The sequence below is a fragment of the Rhipicephalus sanguineus genome, chromosome 9 (genome assembly GCF_013339695.2).
Source record: "Rhipicephalus sanguineus isolate Rsan-2018 chromosome 9, BIME_Rsan_1.4, whole genome shotgun sequence".
Classification (NCBI taxonomy): Eukaryota; Metazoa; Arthropoda; class Arachnida; order Ixodida; family Ixodidae; genus Rhipicephalus; species Rhipicephalus sanguineus.
The window spans coordinates 17,966,555-17,979,803 of NC_051184.2; the positions used below are offsets into that span (position 1 = coordinate 17,966,555).

Genomic DNA, 13,249 nt, shown 5'->3' on the forward strand with positions numbered 1-13,249 from the left:
TTTTTATAAGCACTGGTTCTTGATTCGACTGCTTATGACCCTTTAAAATACAGGCCACTTCGAGTGCAGGAAACCCCATAAAGCTCCGTTGATTAATCTCAGAAGCAATCATGCCTTTGGCGTGTCTAGCCAGTTTGGTCCGAACACGAACAGCGCACAAACAAGGACATCCTCACCTTCTTCGTGGGCGGCGTTGAGAGTACCATATCTTCAATCAGATCAGCACCGGTCGACTAGAAAGGGATCCAAGTCTAGGCACGGGACACAGCGTTCGGTTCCACACCCGAGGGTATACCGTCGTCAACCGCACTGCACTGCGCACACCACCGACTGGAGGATGACTGCCGATCGCGGCTTCGAGCCCCCCGGCTTGGCACAAACTCTGTTGTGAAGGGATAGACTGAAGAAGCGGAGACGAACTTTCCCGAAAAATTACGCCCACACGAAAAAAAGCGGCGAAGGGAGCGCTCGAGTCTCACGTGTTCCGCTCGGTCCGAGAGGAGAAAGCAGGATGAGTCGACGACGGGCGAAGACGAAAGAACCGCGGCGGCGCAGTGTCCGGAGCCAAAAAAGCTGCTGGCAGTGCGAAGGCCCTGCGACGAATTGCGTTTCGGAAACTCTCCCAGCGAGTCAGTCAGCTAGCGAAGCCACACCAAGCAACGAACCAACCCGACCGGGGCTCGCGCAACTACGTACGCTTCCCAGAGTCCCCTAGCGCCAGGCCACTGCACGCTACGCGCGTCCCTCGCTGCAGCCACCGCGAGAGGGGAGTCCGAACTCGGGGCCGCCAACCAAACAAACCGGGGGTCCTAACAAAATACGATTAGAAAAAAACGATCAGGAGGGCTGCACGTAGCGGGGGACTGTGCGGGCCCGTTGCGGCAGCAGAAGCAACAACAAGTGTAGGTGCGCTCAAAACGCATGCGCTGTGGAGACCTTGGATGTTTGGTTGGGTGGAGGAACCCGAGGAGGGATGGGGGAGGGTTGTAGCAGAGGTTCTAGCTGACGGTCGGAAACGACGGACGCTCGGTGGTTCGAAAATAGCGGGTCATCCCCATCTTCTCCCTTCCTCCTTTCTGCTTCGCCTCACCGCAGAACATGCGACGCTGCGTTTGCGGAGGGAGAAGGGCACGGAGGGGTACAGTTCGACAGTGGGTGACGACGGTGGGTTGCTGCGAGAGTGTGGGGCGTTGGTTGGAAGAGGAGGAGAGCATGACGACGCGCCCGACTGTGCGGTGTAAATATACCATTCACCCCGGGACTGCTGCTGTGGCGACGACACGTGGAAGCGAGAGTGATGGAAGGGAGAAGGAAAGAGAGAGAGAGAGGGGAGGGGGTATCACCTGGCGAGCCGTCTCGTAATATGCGCGGCGCAGTTTTTCAAGCGGACGGGTACGTGTTTATTGCTGTTTCCTTCCGGGCTAGACAGTGTTACACATACACAGGAACTTCACAGGCATGTGCTGGGTCACACTTGGAGAGGAGGAGGGCAACATGGTGACGACCACTGTTTAGCGCCAATGTCGTTCGACGCAGAAACCGCAGCGCGCGCAACCGTAAACGAACACGCAGTCCATGAAGCCACGCGCAGGAAATGGTGACGCAGAAGTTCATAAAGTAACATTGTTCGTCAGTATCGTATCACCACCAACCAATTTTGCGAGTTCAACATATTTAAGAGAGCGGAGAGGGATCGAATCAGTTACTGGCACACTGACCTTACAAATGAAAGACTATGGGTGGTCGGCGGGAATGCTCTTGACCATCCAGAGTTGAAAATTAAAACTGTAAGGCTACATGACCATAGCTGTGCATGGAAGTTCAAATCTTACGCTGCGGTAGAGAACTTATCGTGAGCAACGCCACGTATTTTATCGGTACACTTACAGTTACCAATAAGGCGGCTAAAGTTAGTGCACATGCAACAGCCATCAACCAGCGATGGCTTATCGCTATATAGAGACATAAGTAACCGATAACAGACCCTACAGGACGACTAATCGTGATTCACAAAAGTCGTGCCAGCGCGTCTTTGAATATCGTGATCGCCTAATGTCTTCTAACCCTTGAATTGAATTCGAATTTTATTTAGACAGTCGTTTTCTGGGATGAAGGGGCTAAAGGCAGATGCAACTGCCGGACAGAGACCCCTCTACCCATACATTGCTCGTGGGTGGAAAACCACGTAAACATAACGCAACAATACAGAAACAAGAAAAGAAGGTCAATATGTGAAATCGATAGTTGGACGGAAACCCGTCTGGTCAGGAACAGACATGAGGACAATTAAAACAAAACTCTGACCACGATTAAAAGCAAATAAAAGCACGACGTTTCGGCCCCCGTACGGGAGCCTCCCGTACGGGGGCCGAAACGTCGTGCTTTTATTTGCTTTTAATCGTGGTCAGAGTTTTGTTTTAATTGTCCTCAAGGTCAATATGTATACAACAGGCAATCAAATATACAAAAGTAAGATGGTTACATTTTATACATACTATAGTAATACGTAACAAGGAAACATTTATATAAGCAATAATGCTAATCAATGTACACTTGCATTGCCTGCTACAGTGCTATACAAGGGCGCCATCCATGCCTGGAATTTCATTTAAATCAATGCAGCAGGTGTGCGCTAAATTTCTTCTGTCAGGAACAGAATTGCGGACAGAATAGGTATGTTGTCTTTACGGGCGCTGCAATCACAGTTGAAGTGAAAAACCAACCAGTCCGAACTCACACCTCGCTTTAGAGTGCGACGTTGTTCATATTTACAAATAGAAATATCAGCTATAGAACCGAGCATACGCCGGAAAATCGAAGACACCACAGCTGGCTGGTGCAGAAATTTATATATATAAACGGCATTGTCGATCACCAGACTTTCGTTGCTCCGTCTCACCACGCCTCGCCGTAAGGTTAAAGTGGCTCTCTTGGTATTCTGAGGAAGGTAATTCGCTAAAATATGTTCACTTTGTAGAATGGATAGGGCGCAAACAGGGGCGCCAGTGAAAGACGAAGACGAGGACGGTTGTTGGTGCTCGTGCTCGCTCCGTTTCGGACTGCTGGTCGCTGAACCTGTGCTATTTATTTATTAAACGCATCCCGGACTCAACGCTAAACGCGTACCATCAAGTGGTGGAGAGTGCTGGTTCTCTTTTGCACCCTGGAACTCCGCAACCGGACTCTACCTCCCCTGTCAACAATGCCTGACGACGTCGCACAGCAGAATGCTGCCACACCCCCAGCTGCTCGCTGTCCCGGTATTCTAAGGGAGCGCTACCCAGTCATCTTCAGCGGTACTGATGAGCAGGACGTCGAAGACTGGCTCTCTTCGTACGAAAGAGTGAGTGTCAACAACAAGTGGGACGATAACGACAAACTCGGCCGCGTCCAGTTCTACCTGAGAGGAGTCGCGGAACTCTGGTTTAACAACCATGAGGCTGAGATTACCACCTGGGCCTCTTTCAAAACGACTTTCGCGGACGTATTCGGCCGACCGACAGTGCGCAAGCTCCGCGCCGAGCAGCGCTTGCGTGATCGCGCCCAACTGTCTGGAGAGTGTTTCACTTCCTATATTGAGGACGTCGTCGGCCTCTGCCGCCGCTTCAATCCTGCCATGTCCGAGGCCGACAAAGTCAAGCATATAATGAAAGGCATCGAGGACGATGCGTTCCACATGCTTGTGGCGAAAAACCCTCAAACAGTCACGGACGTCATTCAGCACTGCCAGAGCTACGACGAGTTGCGAAAGCAGCGCATTTCCACACGCCGTCCTAGCTTCGACACGACCAGTACGTCAGCAATCACCGTTGGCGCCATCTCTCCGGACCCGACGGTATTGACGCAGCAAATCAAGCAGTTCATCCGAGAAGAAGTTGCGCGACAATTGTCTCTTGCACCCTTTCTCCCAGGCAATGCTCATGGGCTCCCCTCGTCGCTGCGACAAACCATTGAAGAGCAAGTATCCGAAGCCCTTCCGCCTACGCACCAGCCGCCGCCTGTATCCGCGCCCTTGACCTACGCTGACGTCGCGAGAAGGCAGTCACATGCGCGGCCACACGGCACGGACTCTGCTCACTCCTCAAGTGCATTCTACTCAACGCAGGCGCCGGCAGGCCCGCCCGTTCCACTTTATCGCCGTCCTGTCACCCCTCCTCATAATCCTTGGCGCAGAACGGACAACCGACCAATCTGTTATTACTGTTGTCTACCCGGCCATGTCGAGCGTTTCTGCCGCCGCCGCGTTGCCCGTCCAGATACCGTTGACGCAAGTTACAGCTACGTCCGTACAGAGCCACCACAGCCGATGCCCTCCCACGCTACTTCGGACACCTCTTCATCCAACCGCCGAACCTTCAACTCCCGTCGGTCGCCGTCCCCGCGCCGACGTTCGCTTTCGCCAATGATTCGTCGCCCCTCGCCCGTCCAAACGAAAAACTGACCGTCGCAGTTCCGGAGGCAAGAACTGCGCCGCTGTCGAAATTTACAAGACCTCGTTCTCAGCCTGCTAACGAAATAACTGTCTTCATTGAAGGTGTTGCCGTGCACGCCTTAGTCGATACGGGAGCTGCTGTGTCTGTGTTGAGCGAAGCAATGTGCCGCAAGTTGAAAAAAAATTACGATTCCGCTTTCTGGTCTTTCTCTCCGTACGGCAACCGCACATCCCATACAACCTTCCGTGACGTGCATGGCTCGGCTAGTCATTCAGGACGTTTTGTATGTCGTCGAATTTGTCGTCTTTCCACACTGCTCGCACGACGTTATATTGGGCTGGGACTTCCTTTCCACGCATCATGCCATTGTTGACTGTGCCCGTGCCGAACTAGAATTATCACCAATCTCCGACATCGATTCTGGCAAATCATCTTTTCCTCGTGTCGTCGTCGCCGCGGACACGGACATCCCACCTATGTCTTCTGTTCGGGTACCGATCTCCTGCGACTATGCTTTCTCTAGCGCCATGTTCACACCGTCAGAAGCATTCACTTCTCGTAAGGATTTCATTCTCCCCTTTGCTCTTGTCACGATCGAAGACTCCTGCTCAAGCATTTATGTCACGAACCTGCTTTCGGTCGCAGCCACAGTATTCCGCGGAGAATGTATAGGGAGACTTGAGGAGATTGATTCTGCTTGCGCTAGCCAACTGCTCGATCGCACAACAAGCCTCCAGGTCGCCAGCGTTAATCTCGTTACCACGCCCGACACATCTTCCCTAGACGCTTTCCTTCCATCAATTGATTCGGACCTTCCTATTGCTCAACGCACCCAACTCTTGAAGCTTCTAGACCGCTTTCGGACGTCTTTCGACTACAAGCAAACCAGTTTGGGTCGAACGTCTGCCATCGTCCATCATATAGACACCGCCAGCCATGCACCCCTGCGTCAGCGTCCATACCGGGTCTCTCACGCTGAACGCCGAGTTATTGATGACCAGGTGACTGATATGCTTAGTCGTGGCGTTATACAGCCGTCCCACAGTCCTTGGGCCTCCCCGGTGGTACTTGTGAAAAAGAAGGACGGTAGCATCCGATTCTGTGTTGATTATCGGCGCCTTAACAGGATCACACGCAAAGATGTCTATCCGCTCCCAAGAATCGATGACGCGCTCGACTGCTTGCAAGGGGCGGAGTTCTTTTCTTCACTGGACCTTCGATCGGGGTACTGGCAGGTACCTATGGATGAAGCTGACCGCCCAAAAACTGCGTTCGTAACTCCTGACGGCTTGTACGAGTTCAACGTGATGCCGTTTGGCCTTTGCAACGCCCCCGCCACCTTCGAGCGTCTTATGGACAACACTCTTCGAGGTCTCAAGTGGAACACGTGCCTTTGTTATCTGGACGACGTCGTAGTTTTTTCAAAGGACTTCGACACCCATCTTCTGCGCCTCGCAAGTGTCCTGGAATGCCTCACACAGGCTGGCCTACAACTCAATTTGAAGAAGTGTCACTTCGCCGCCAGGAAGCTCACCATCTTGGGACATGTTGTCAGCAAGGACGGCATTCTACCCGACCCTGCAAAGCTCCGCGCTGTCGCCGAGTTTCCCAAGCCGTCGACCCTGAAAGAACTCCGGAGCTCCATAGGCCTCTGCTCATATTTTCGGCGATTCGTTCGTGATTTCGCATCCATAATGGCCACTTTAACACGCCTACTTGCTGACAGCCAAGGTGTCATGGCATGGTCTTCCGCTTGCGACGCCGCATTCGCGAAATTACGTCATCTACTGACATCGCCACCGATTCTACGTCACTTTGACCCAGACGCCCCTACCGAAATCCACACGGACGCCAGTGGAGTCGGCCTTGGCGCTATTCTTGCTCAACGCAAGTCTGGCTTCGACGAGTACGTTGTTTCCTACGCAAGTCGCACTCTCACCAGAGCTGAAGAAAATTATTCGGTCACGGAGAAAGAATGTCTAGCCATCGTTTGGGCAATTACAAAATTTAGACCTTACGTATATGGCCGCCCATTTGATGTCGTGACTGATCACCATGCCCTCTGCTGGTTATCTTCACTGAAAGATCCATCTGGTCGTCTAGCGCGATGGGCATTACGTCTCCAAGAATACGACATCCGCGTCGTCTACAGGTCAGGCCGTAGACATTCAGATGCCGACGCTCTTTCTCGCTCTCCCCTTCCCCATGACTGTGGCAATCTGTCTGTTTCCAGCTACGATTCTGCGGCCCTTACACACGCTGACATGCCTTCTGAGCAGCGTCAGGACCCTTGGATAGTCTCTTTAATGGAGTTCCTATCCAGCGTTAATCTCGTTACCACGCCCGACACATCTTCCCTAGACGCTTTCCTTCCATCAATTGATTCGGACCTTCCTATTGCTCAACGCACCCAACTCTTGAAGCTTCTAGACCGCTTTCGGACGTCTTTCGACTACAAGCAAACCAGTTTGGGTCGAACGTCTGCCATCGTCCATCATATAGACACCGGCAGCCATGCACCCCTGCGTCAGCGTCCATACCGGGTCTCTCACGCTGAACGCCGAGTTATTGATGACCAGGTGACTGATATGCTTAGTCGTGGCGTTATACAGCCGTCCCACAGTCCTTGGGCCTCCCCGGTGGTACTTGTGAAAAAGAAGGACGGTAGCATCCGATTCTGTGTTGATTATCGGCGCCTTAACAGGATCACACGCAAAGATGTCTATCCGCTCCCAAGAATCGATGACGCGCTCGACTGCTTGCAAGGGGCGGAGTTCTTTTCTTCACTGGACCTTCGATCGGGGTACTGGCAGGTACCTATGGATGAAGCTGACCGCCCAAAAACTGCGTTCGTAACTCCTGACGGCTTGTACGAGTTCAACGTGATGCCGTTTGGCCTTTGCAACGCCCCCGCCACCTTCGAGCGTCTTATGGACAACACTCTTCGAGGTCTCAAGTGGAACACGTGCCTTTGTTATCTGGACGACGTCGTAGTTTTTTCAAAGGACTTCGACACCCATCTTCTGCGCCTCGCAAGTGTCCTGGAATGCCTCACACAGGCTGGCCTACAACTCAATTTGAAGAAGTGTCACTTCGCCGCCAGGAAGCTCACCATCTTGGGACATGTTGTCAGCAAGGACGGCATTCTACCCGACCCTGCAAAGCTCCGCGCTGTCGCCGAGTTTCCCAAGCCGTCGACCCTGAAAGAACTCCGGAGCTCCATAGGCCTCTGCTCATATTTTCGGCGATTCGTTCGTGATTTCGCATCCATAATGGCCCCTTTAACACGCCTACTTGCTGACAGCCAAGGTGTCATGGCATGGTCTTCCGCTTGCGACGCCGCATTCGCGAAATTACGTCATCTACTGACATCGCCACCGATTCTACGTCACTTTGACCCAGACGCCCCTACCGAAATCCACACGGACGCCAGTGGAGTCGGCCTTGGCGCTATTCTTGCTCAACGCAAGTCTGGCTTCGACGAGTACGTTGTTTCCTACGCAAGTCGCACTCTCACCAGAGCTGAAGAAAATTATTCGGTCACGGAGAAAGAATGTCTAGCCATCGTTTGGGCAATTACAAAATTTAGACCTTACGTATATGGCCGCCCATTTGATGTCGTGACTGATCACCATGCCCTCTGCTGGTTATCTTCACTGAAAGATCCATCTGGTCGTCTAGCGCGATGGGCATTACGTCTCCAAGAATACGACATCCGCGTCGTCTACAGGTCAGGCCGTAGACATTCAGATGCCGACGCTCTTTCTCGCTCTCCCCTTCCCCATGACTGTGGCAATCTGTCTGTTTCCAGCTACGATTCTGCGGCCCTTACACACGCTGACATGCCTTCTGAGCAGCGTCAGGACCCTTGGATAGTCTCTTTAATGGAGTTCCTATCTAAGCCGTCACCACGTACCGCCACTCGCTCGCTGCGGCGCACAGCTCGACATTTCACCATCCGCGATGGGCTCCTATACCGCCGCAACTATCTGTCTGATGGTCGCAAGTGGTTGTTGGTGATTCCTCGCCATCTCCGTGCCGATATCTGTGCCTCCTTTCACGCGGATCCCCAATGCGGACACGCTGGTGTAATCAAAACCTATGCACGCCTCCGGCTGCGGTACTACTGGCGTGGCATGTACCGCTTCGTCCGCCAATACGTGCGTTCATGCTCCAAGTGTCAGCGCCGGAAGAGCCCCCCACGTATAGTCACTGGACCGCTCCAGCCGTTGCCTTGTCCCTCCCGGCCGTTCGATCGCATCGGAATTGACTTGTACGGCCCCCTTCCGTACACACCAGACGGGAACCGCTGGGTGATCGTCGCTATCGATCATCTGACACGCTATGCTGAGACTGCCGCGCTACCAGAGGCCACGTCACGTGAAGTCGGCTTATTCATACTTCACCAACTTGTTCTTCGCCACGGCGCGCCTCGCGAGCTACTCAGCGACCGCGGACGCACGTTCCTCTCTGATGCCGTACAAGCCCTCCTCCGTGAATGCAACGTTGTGCACCGGACAACCAGCGCCTACCATCCACAAACCAACGGAATGACTGAGCGCTTTAACCGCACACTAGGCGACATGCTGTCCATGTACGTCTCCGCTGACCACACCAACTGGGACCGCATACTACCCTTTGTTACGTACGCTTACAATAGCGCCACTCAGTCTACGACAGGATTTTCTCCCTTCTTTCTCCTTTACGGCCGCGAACCTTCCTCATTTATGGACACCATTCTTCTGTACCGCCCGGACGCTTCAGAGTCTACAACTCTATCTGAAGTCGCCACCTACGCCGAGGAATGCAGGCAGCTCGCACGTTCCTTAACAGCACATGACCAAGCACGCCAAAAGGACCGCCATGACGCAAACCTGCCTCCCCAGTCATATTCGCCTGGAACATTGGTGTGGCTTCGCGTTCCCTTCTCTGCTCCTGGCCTTTCCACAAAGCTACTGCAGAAGTATGAAGGCCCCTACCGCGTCTTAAGTCAAGCCTCTCCCGTCAACTATGTTGTCGAGCCCGTTCAACCATCCGCAGACCGGCGTCGCCGTGTTAAGTCGCCAGGATGGCTCCTTTTCTGCGGGGGAGTGATTTGTAGAATGGATAGGGCGCAAACAGGGGCGCCAGTGAAAGACGAAGACGAGGACGGTTGTTGGTGCTCGTGCTCGCTCCGTTTCGGACTGCTGGTCGCTGAACCTGTGCTATTTATTTATTAAACGCATCCCGGACTCAACGCTAAACGCGTACCATCAACTTATTTTTCTCTATATATTGTCCGCTTGATGCGCGGCGTAGTCCGATTCTTGAACTCTTTGAACTACATTTCGAATCCGAGTCGAAGTGCTGCAGTCGCCGACGTCGCATACCGTCCATGCTCGTCGCCCTTTAGAGACCCACAAAAATACCCTGGCCTGTATTCACAAAAAGATTTTACGCTATACCTAAGAAGAATGGACTGAACTAATTTCCAGTCAAGACAGCGAGCTACAGATCCTGGCCGTCCAGAAAGCCCACGATCGGACCGTCGAGCCCGGCTGGACGCGGGATTAACGAGGTGGCGTGGGGACCTTCTTAAATCTGTTCGGGGCCGAGTAAAGTTGTTTCACTTCAGAAGGCAAGGTTCGTAGAAGGAAGAAACCATCCGATAGCTATAGCGAATCTGTCATTAACGACGGCGACTGGCCAATCAGAACTCGGGCCTCCGTCTGATTTTTTTATTCTTCTTCCTCTCCCAGACCTCATGGCCGACCTGCCTGCGCACCAAGAAGGAACCGGGTCTCTGAGTCAGCTAAATTTAGATGACGGAAGAGGTGCCGCCCGCGACCTCTCCCTTTGCCCTCCGATGATATCGGATCCCACGTGCGTCCACGGTTCGGGGATTCGGAGAAAAACCAGTGCGAATGTGTTGGCACTGTGCGGCTGGCCCGGTAGACCAGCGCACAGTGAAAACGCTTCCAACAAAACATACTGACAATTTGACACGCAACAGGGAGTAGATAACCCTGTATACAAGGCCCAACTATCACTGCACGGTGGAAAACTTTTTCTGGCAGGAACAAAAAACTATTTCTGGCTATTAAGGGCATGTATTCGTGCGAATAGTTTCTCCCCTGACTGAGATACTGCGGAGTAGTACAACCACGTATCGGTTTATTGCGTACGTCATTGAGGTAGCCATCTCTCATCATAAGAGCAGCCACCAATGCGCGGGCAGGAGTAGCCACAACTGCAACTTTCATTCAAGTCTCACATCAGCTTCATGGCGCGATAGCGTTCGAAAAAGAAAGTTTTTGAATTTTTCGTCATTTGGGAAGTGTTTTTTTATGATCAATTCGCATAGATGCAGTAGCATCAACATTTTCTGTAGCTTTCAGGAACCAACTGCTGGATCGCAATGATTCCGTTTTATGGAACTTGCTTCCACCTTGCGGTCTTCCGCAAAACTGATTTTCTATCATCCAGGACAACGAATAAGACGGAGAAACTTCAGCGACGTCGTCCCAAAAGTCATCGCGCCCCACGTAAGCTAGGATTCTCACTGATAGCTGGAACTTTTATTGCTACGCCCCTGCCTTATAGCGTAGCGGCGATTGCGTCAACGAAACGATGATCCCAGCGTGGCCGAGCATCGCCGATTACTCACAAGAAAAACCCGCGCGGAAGTGCACGAAAGAGGGCAGCGGCATGCAGGAGTAGTTCACGCCTCGCATCTTCTTCCGTGCGACCCAAATTCAGCTCGATGGTGCAGCGCTGGCAATGAGGTGCGTGTCGCCGGTCGCTGAGCTCGTATAACGTTGAACTTGTTATTGTTATTCTTTTTATCCCGCTTTATATTCCATTCAATTTTTTCCATGCCATTTTTTTTTCTATATCCCAGGACGGACACAGTGGCAGTAAAGCGTGGGAATGAAGCAGAGATTCTTTTCTATCGGTCGCATAAATAATTTTAAAGATAGGGGCACGTAGAAAAATATAATGCGACATTACTGACGTTTCGGTCGCGGTATGAAATGGTAGCGATATATAAAATAAAATTGACGTATCACAGTACTGTTGCTGGCTGGAAAGCGAATTGATAAAATCAGGCACGTAAACAGGGTATGCAGTATGACAAAAGAAGCGCCAACAAGAAATGCACGGCGCTCCTTTGGACAAGAAAAAAAATAGAGCGGCAGTTGAGGTGTGACACCACGCAGCACAATGCACTTGTACACATTTCCGCGTCATAGTAGCCAAGTGTGATAGGGAAAAATAAAATATAGGTATAATGATAAAAAAGGGCGACGAAAATCAGAGGCAATCAGCTAACTAAGCGGGTAAAAAAAGAATGTTTGCCAGCACCTTCATTGATAGCACAGGTGATATACAGTGTGTGAGTATAGGTAGCATTTCTGACACTCCAGTACTCTGAGCAGGACAATCACAAGTTTCTGCACAACAGAGCAACTTCCACTTATTGACTGCCTGTGTTGTTCATGGCAGTAGTATAGGCAACGAAACCTGTACAATTTTGACAAGGAATGTGCACCGGGATAAAGATCACCTCTAAGTTGACAGTCGTGTGCGTCCGTACCAATCTGTACTGCGCGTTCGGTAGGGCGAAGTTACGAAGCAAAATTTTCCCGGATGTTATACGTGTATTCCTATAGCGCCCCGTTTTCTTCTGCCTGTAACGAGCACAACCTGCTGGTACGACGGGAAAAAAAGGAAGAAGATTTTCTTTAAAATAGAGACAAACCGCAGAGTCCTTCGACGGGCCCTGGGCGTGGGTGAAGTTCTCGTTCTAGGAGCCCATGAGAAGAAAAGAAAGAGAAAAAGAGAGCCGGATGCCAGGTTTACACTCGTACCAGGACAAACATGCATATAACAGCATTAAGACGAGACCGGGGAGGGCCCCTCTCATTTCGATGGCGATCACGCCCCAGCTGCAACGACTGCGCCGGTCCGGTCTTGCTCTTGAAAGAACGACGAAGTGCCGCGCAAGGCTTGGCGCCAGACAATGACCCTCCCCGCTCTCGAGAGAAAACCTCGCCGACAGCGGCCGTCCAATCGCTCATCTTGCGCCTGGCTCTGCAGCGGCCACCCAACCAACGCTTGCTCATGCGCGCGAGTCCAGCCGCCGATTTCCATAAGAGTCGTGGGTCGGACGAAGACAAGACGAGGGAAGACGCAGCTCAAAGGCCTTCACGCTACGCTTGCATACCGGACGTATACGACCCGGACACCGCAAGTGTGCGCTGTCTCACCCTAAAAGCGCGCAGCATTGTAAAACCAGCAGGACCTATACACGTCGAGCAGTTAAAATTGTCGTGCGGATCACTTAATGGCACAATGAATATAGCATGGGTATAACGCTTGCGGCCGAGAACCATACACGACGTCGCACACAAAACGTGTGACGTGATGTTTTGTGTGTGCAAACGGCGTTTTGTCGCAGTCCGCGGCAAGTGGTTCATCCGCTTGGCACAAGAACACCGACCTCTTTGTTGACTGGCCCGCACGATGAAAAATATGACTGCAGACGCTGCACTGTCCCTTACATGAGCACCACGTGATCTGTATAGCAGGCGGCCCGTGTGATGCTTAGTAAGGGAGACCGAAAAGTTGCGTACCGCGCGTGGCTGCTGTTCGACCTTGCTGCCGCTAGTTGTACTACGTGTTCAGTCATGGCAGTCCTGTAAAAGTTCTGTGCACGCTGCGGAGCACACAACCGATGGTTAAGCCCGCTGAAACTAAGATGCATCTTACATAATGTGCCCGTGGAGTGCACCAAGACATCAGCCCTGGCTTCGCTGGTTACACTGTAACACGCT

The 13,249-nt window shown here is 52.2% G+C and overlaps 2 protein-coding genes across 14 annotated transcripts in view; one reads left to right on the forward strand and one right to left on the reverse strand.

The window, feature by feature from the left end:
• The window catches only part of LOC119404674 (LIM domain and actin-binding protein 1), a 203,955-nt gene extending 203,560 nt beyond the window's left edge, over nucleotides 1-395 (reverse strand). For 4 of the 11 annotated variants that reach the window (XM_049418965.1, XM_049418966.1, XM_037671280.2 and 1 more), the window contains exon 1: nucleotides 177-372. In XM_049418965.1, the coding sequence (XP_049274922.1) occupies nucleotides 177-206 (30 nt within the window). In that variant the 5' untranslated portion in view covers nucleotides 207-372. Of the gene's footprint in view, nucleotides 1-176 lie in introns of all 11 variants that reach the window. The other 7 variants (XM_049418969.1, XM_049418968.1, XM_049418967.1 and 4 more) reach the window with 5 other exon arrangements.
• The window catches only part of LOC119404678 (uncharacterized), a 97,037-nt gene that overhangs the window by 8,871 nt on the left and 74,917 nt on the right, over nucleotides 1-13,249 (forward strand). The window lies entirely within an intron of this gene.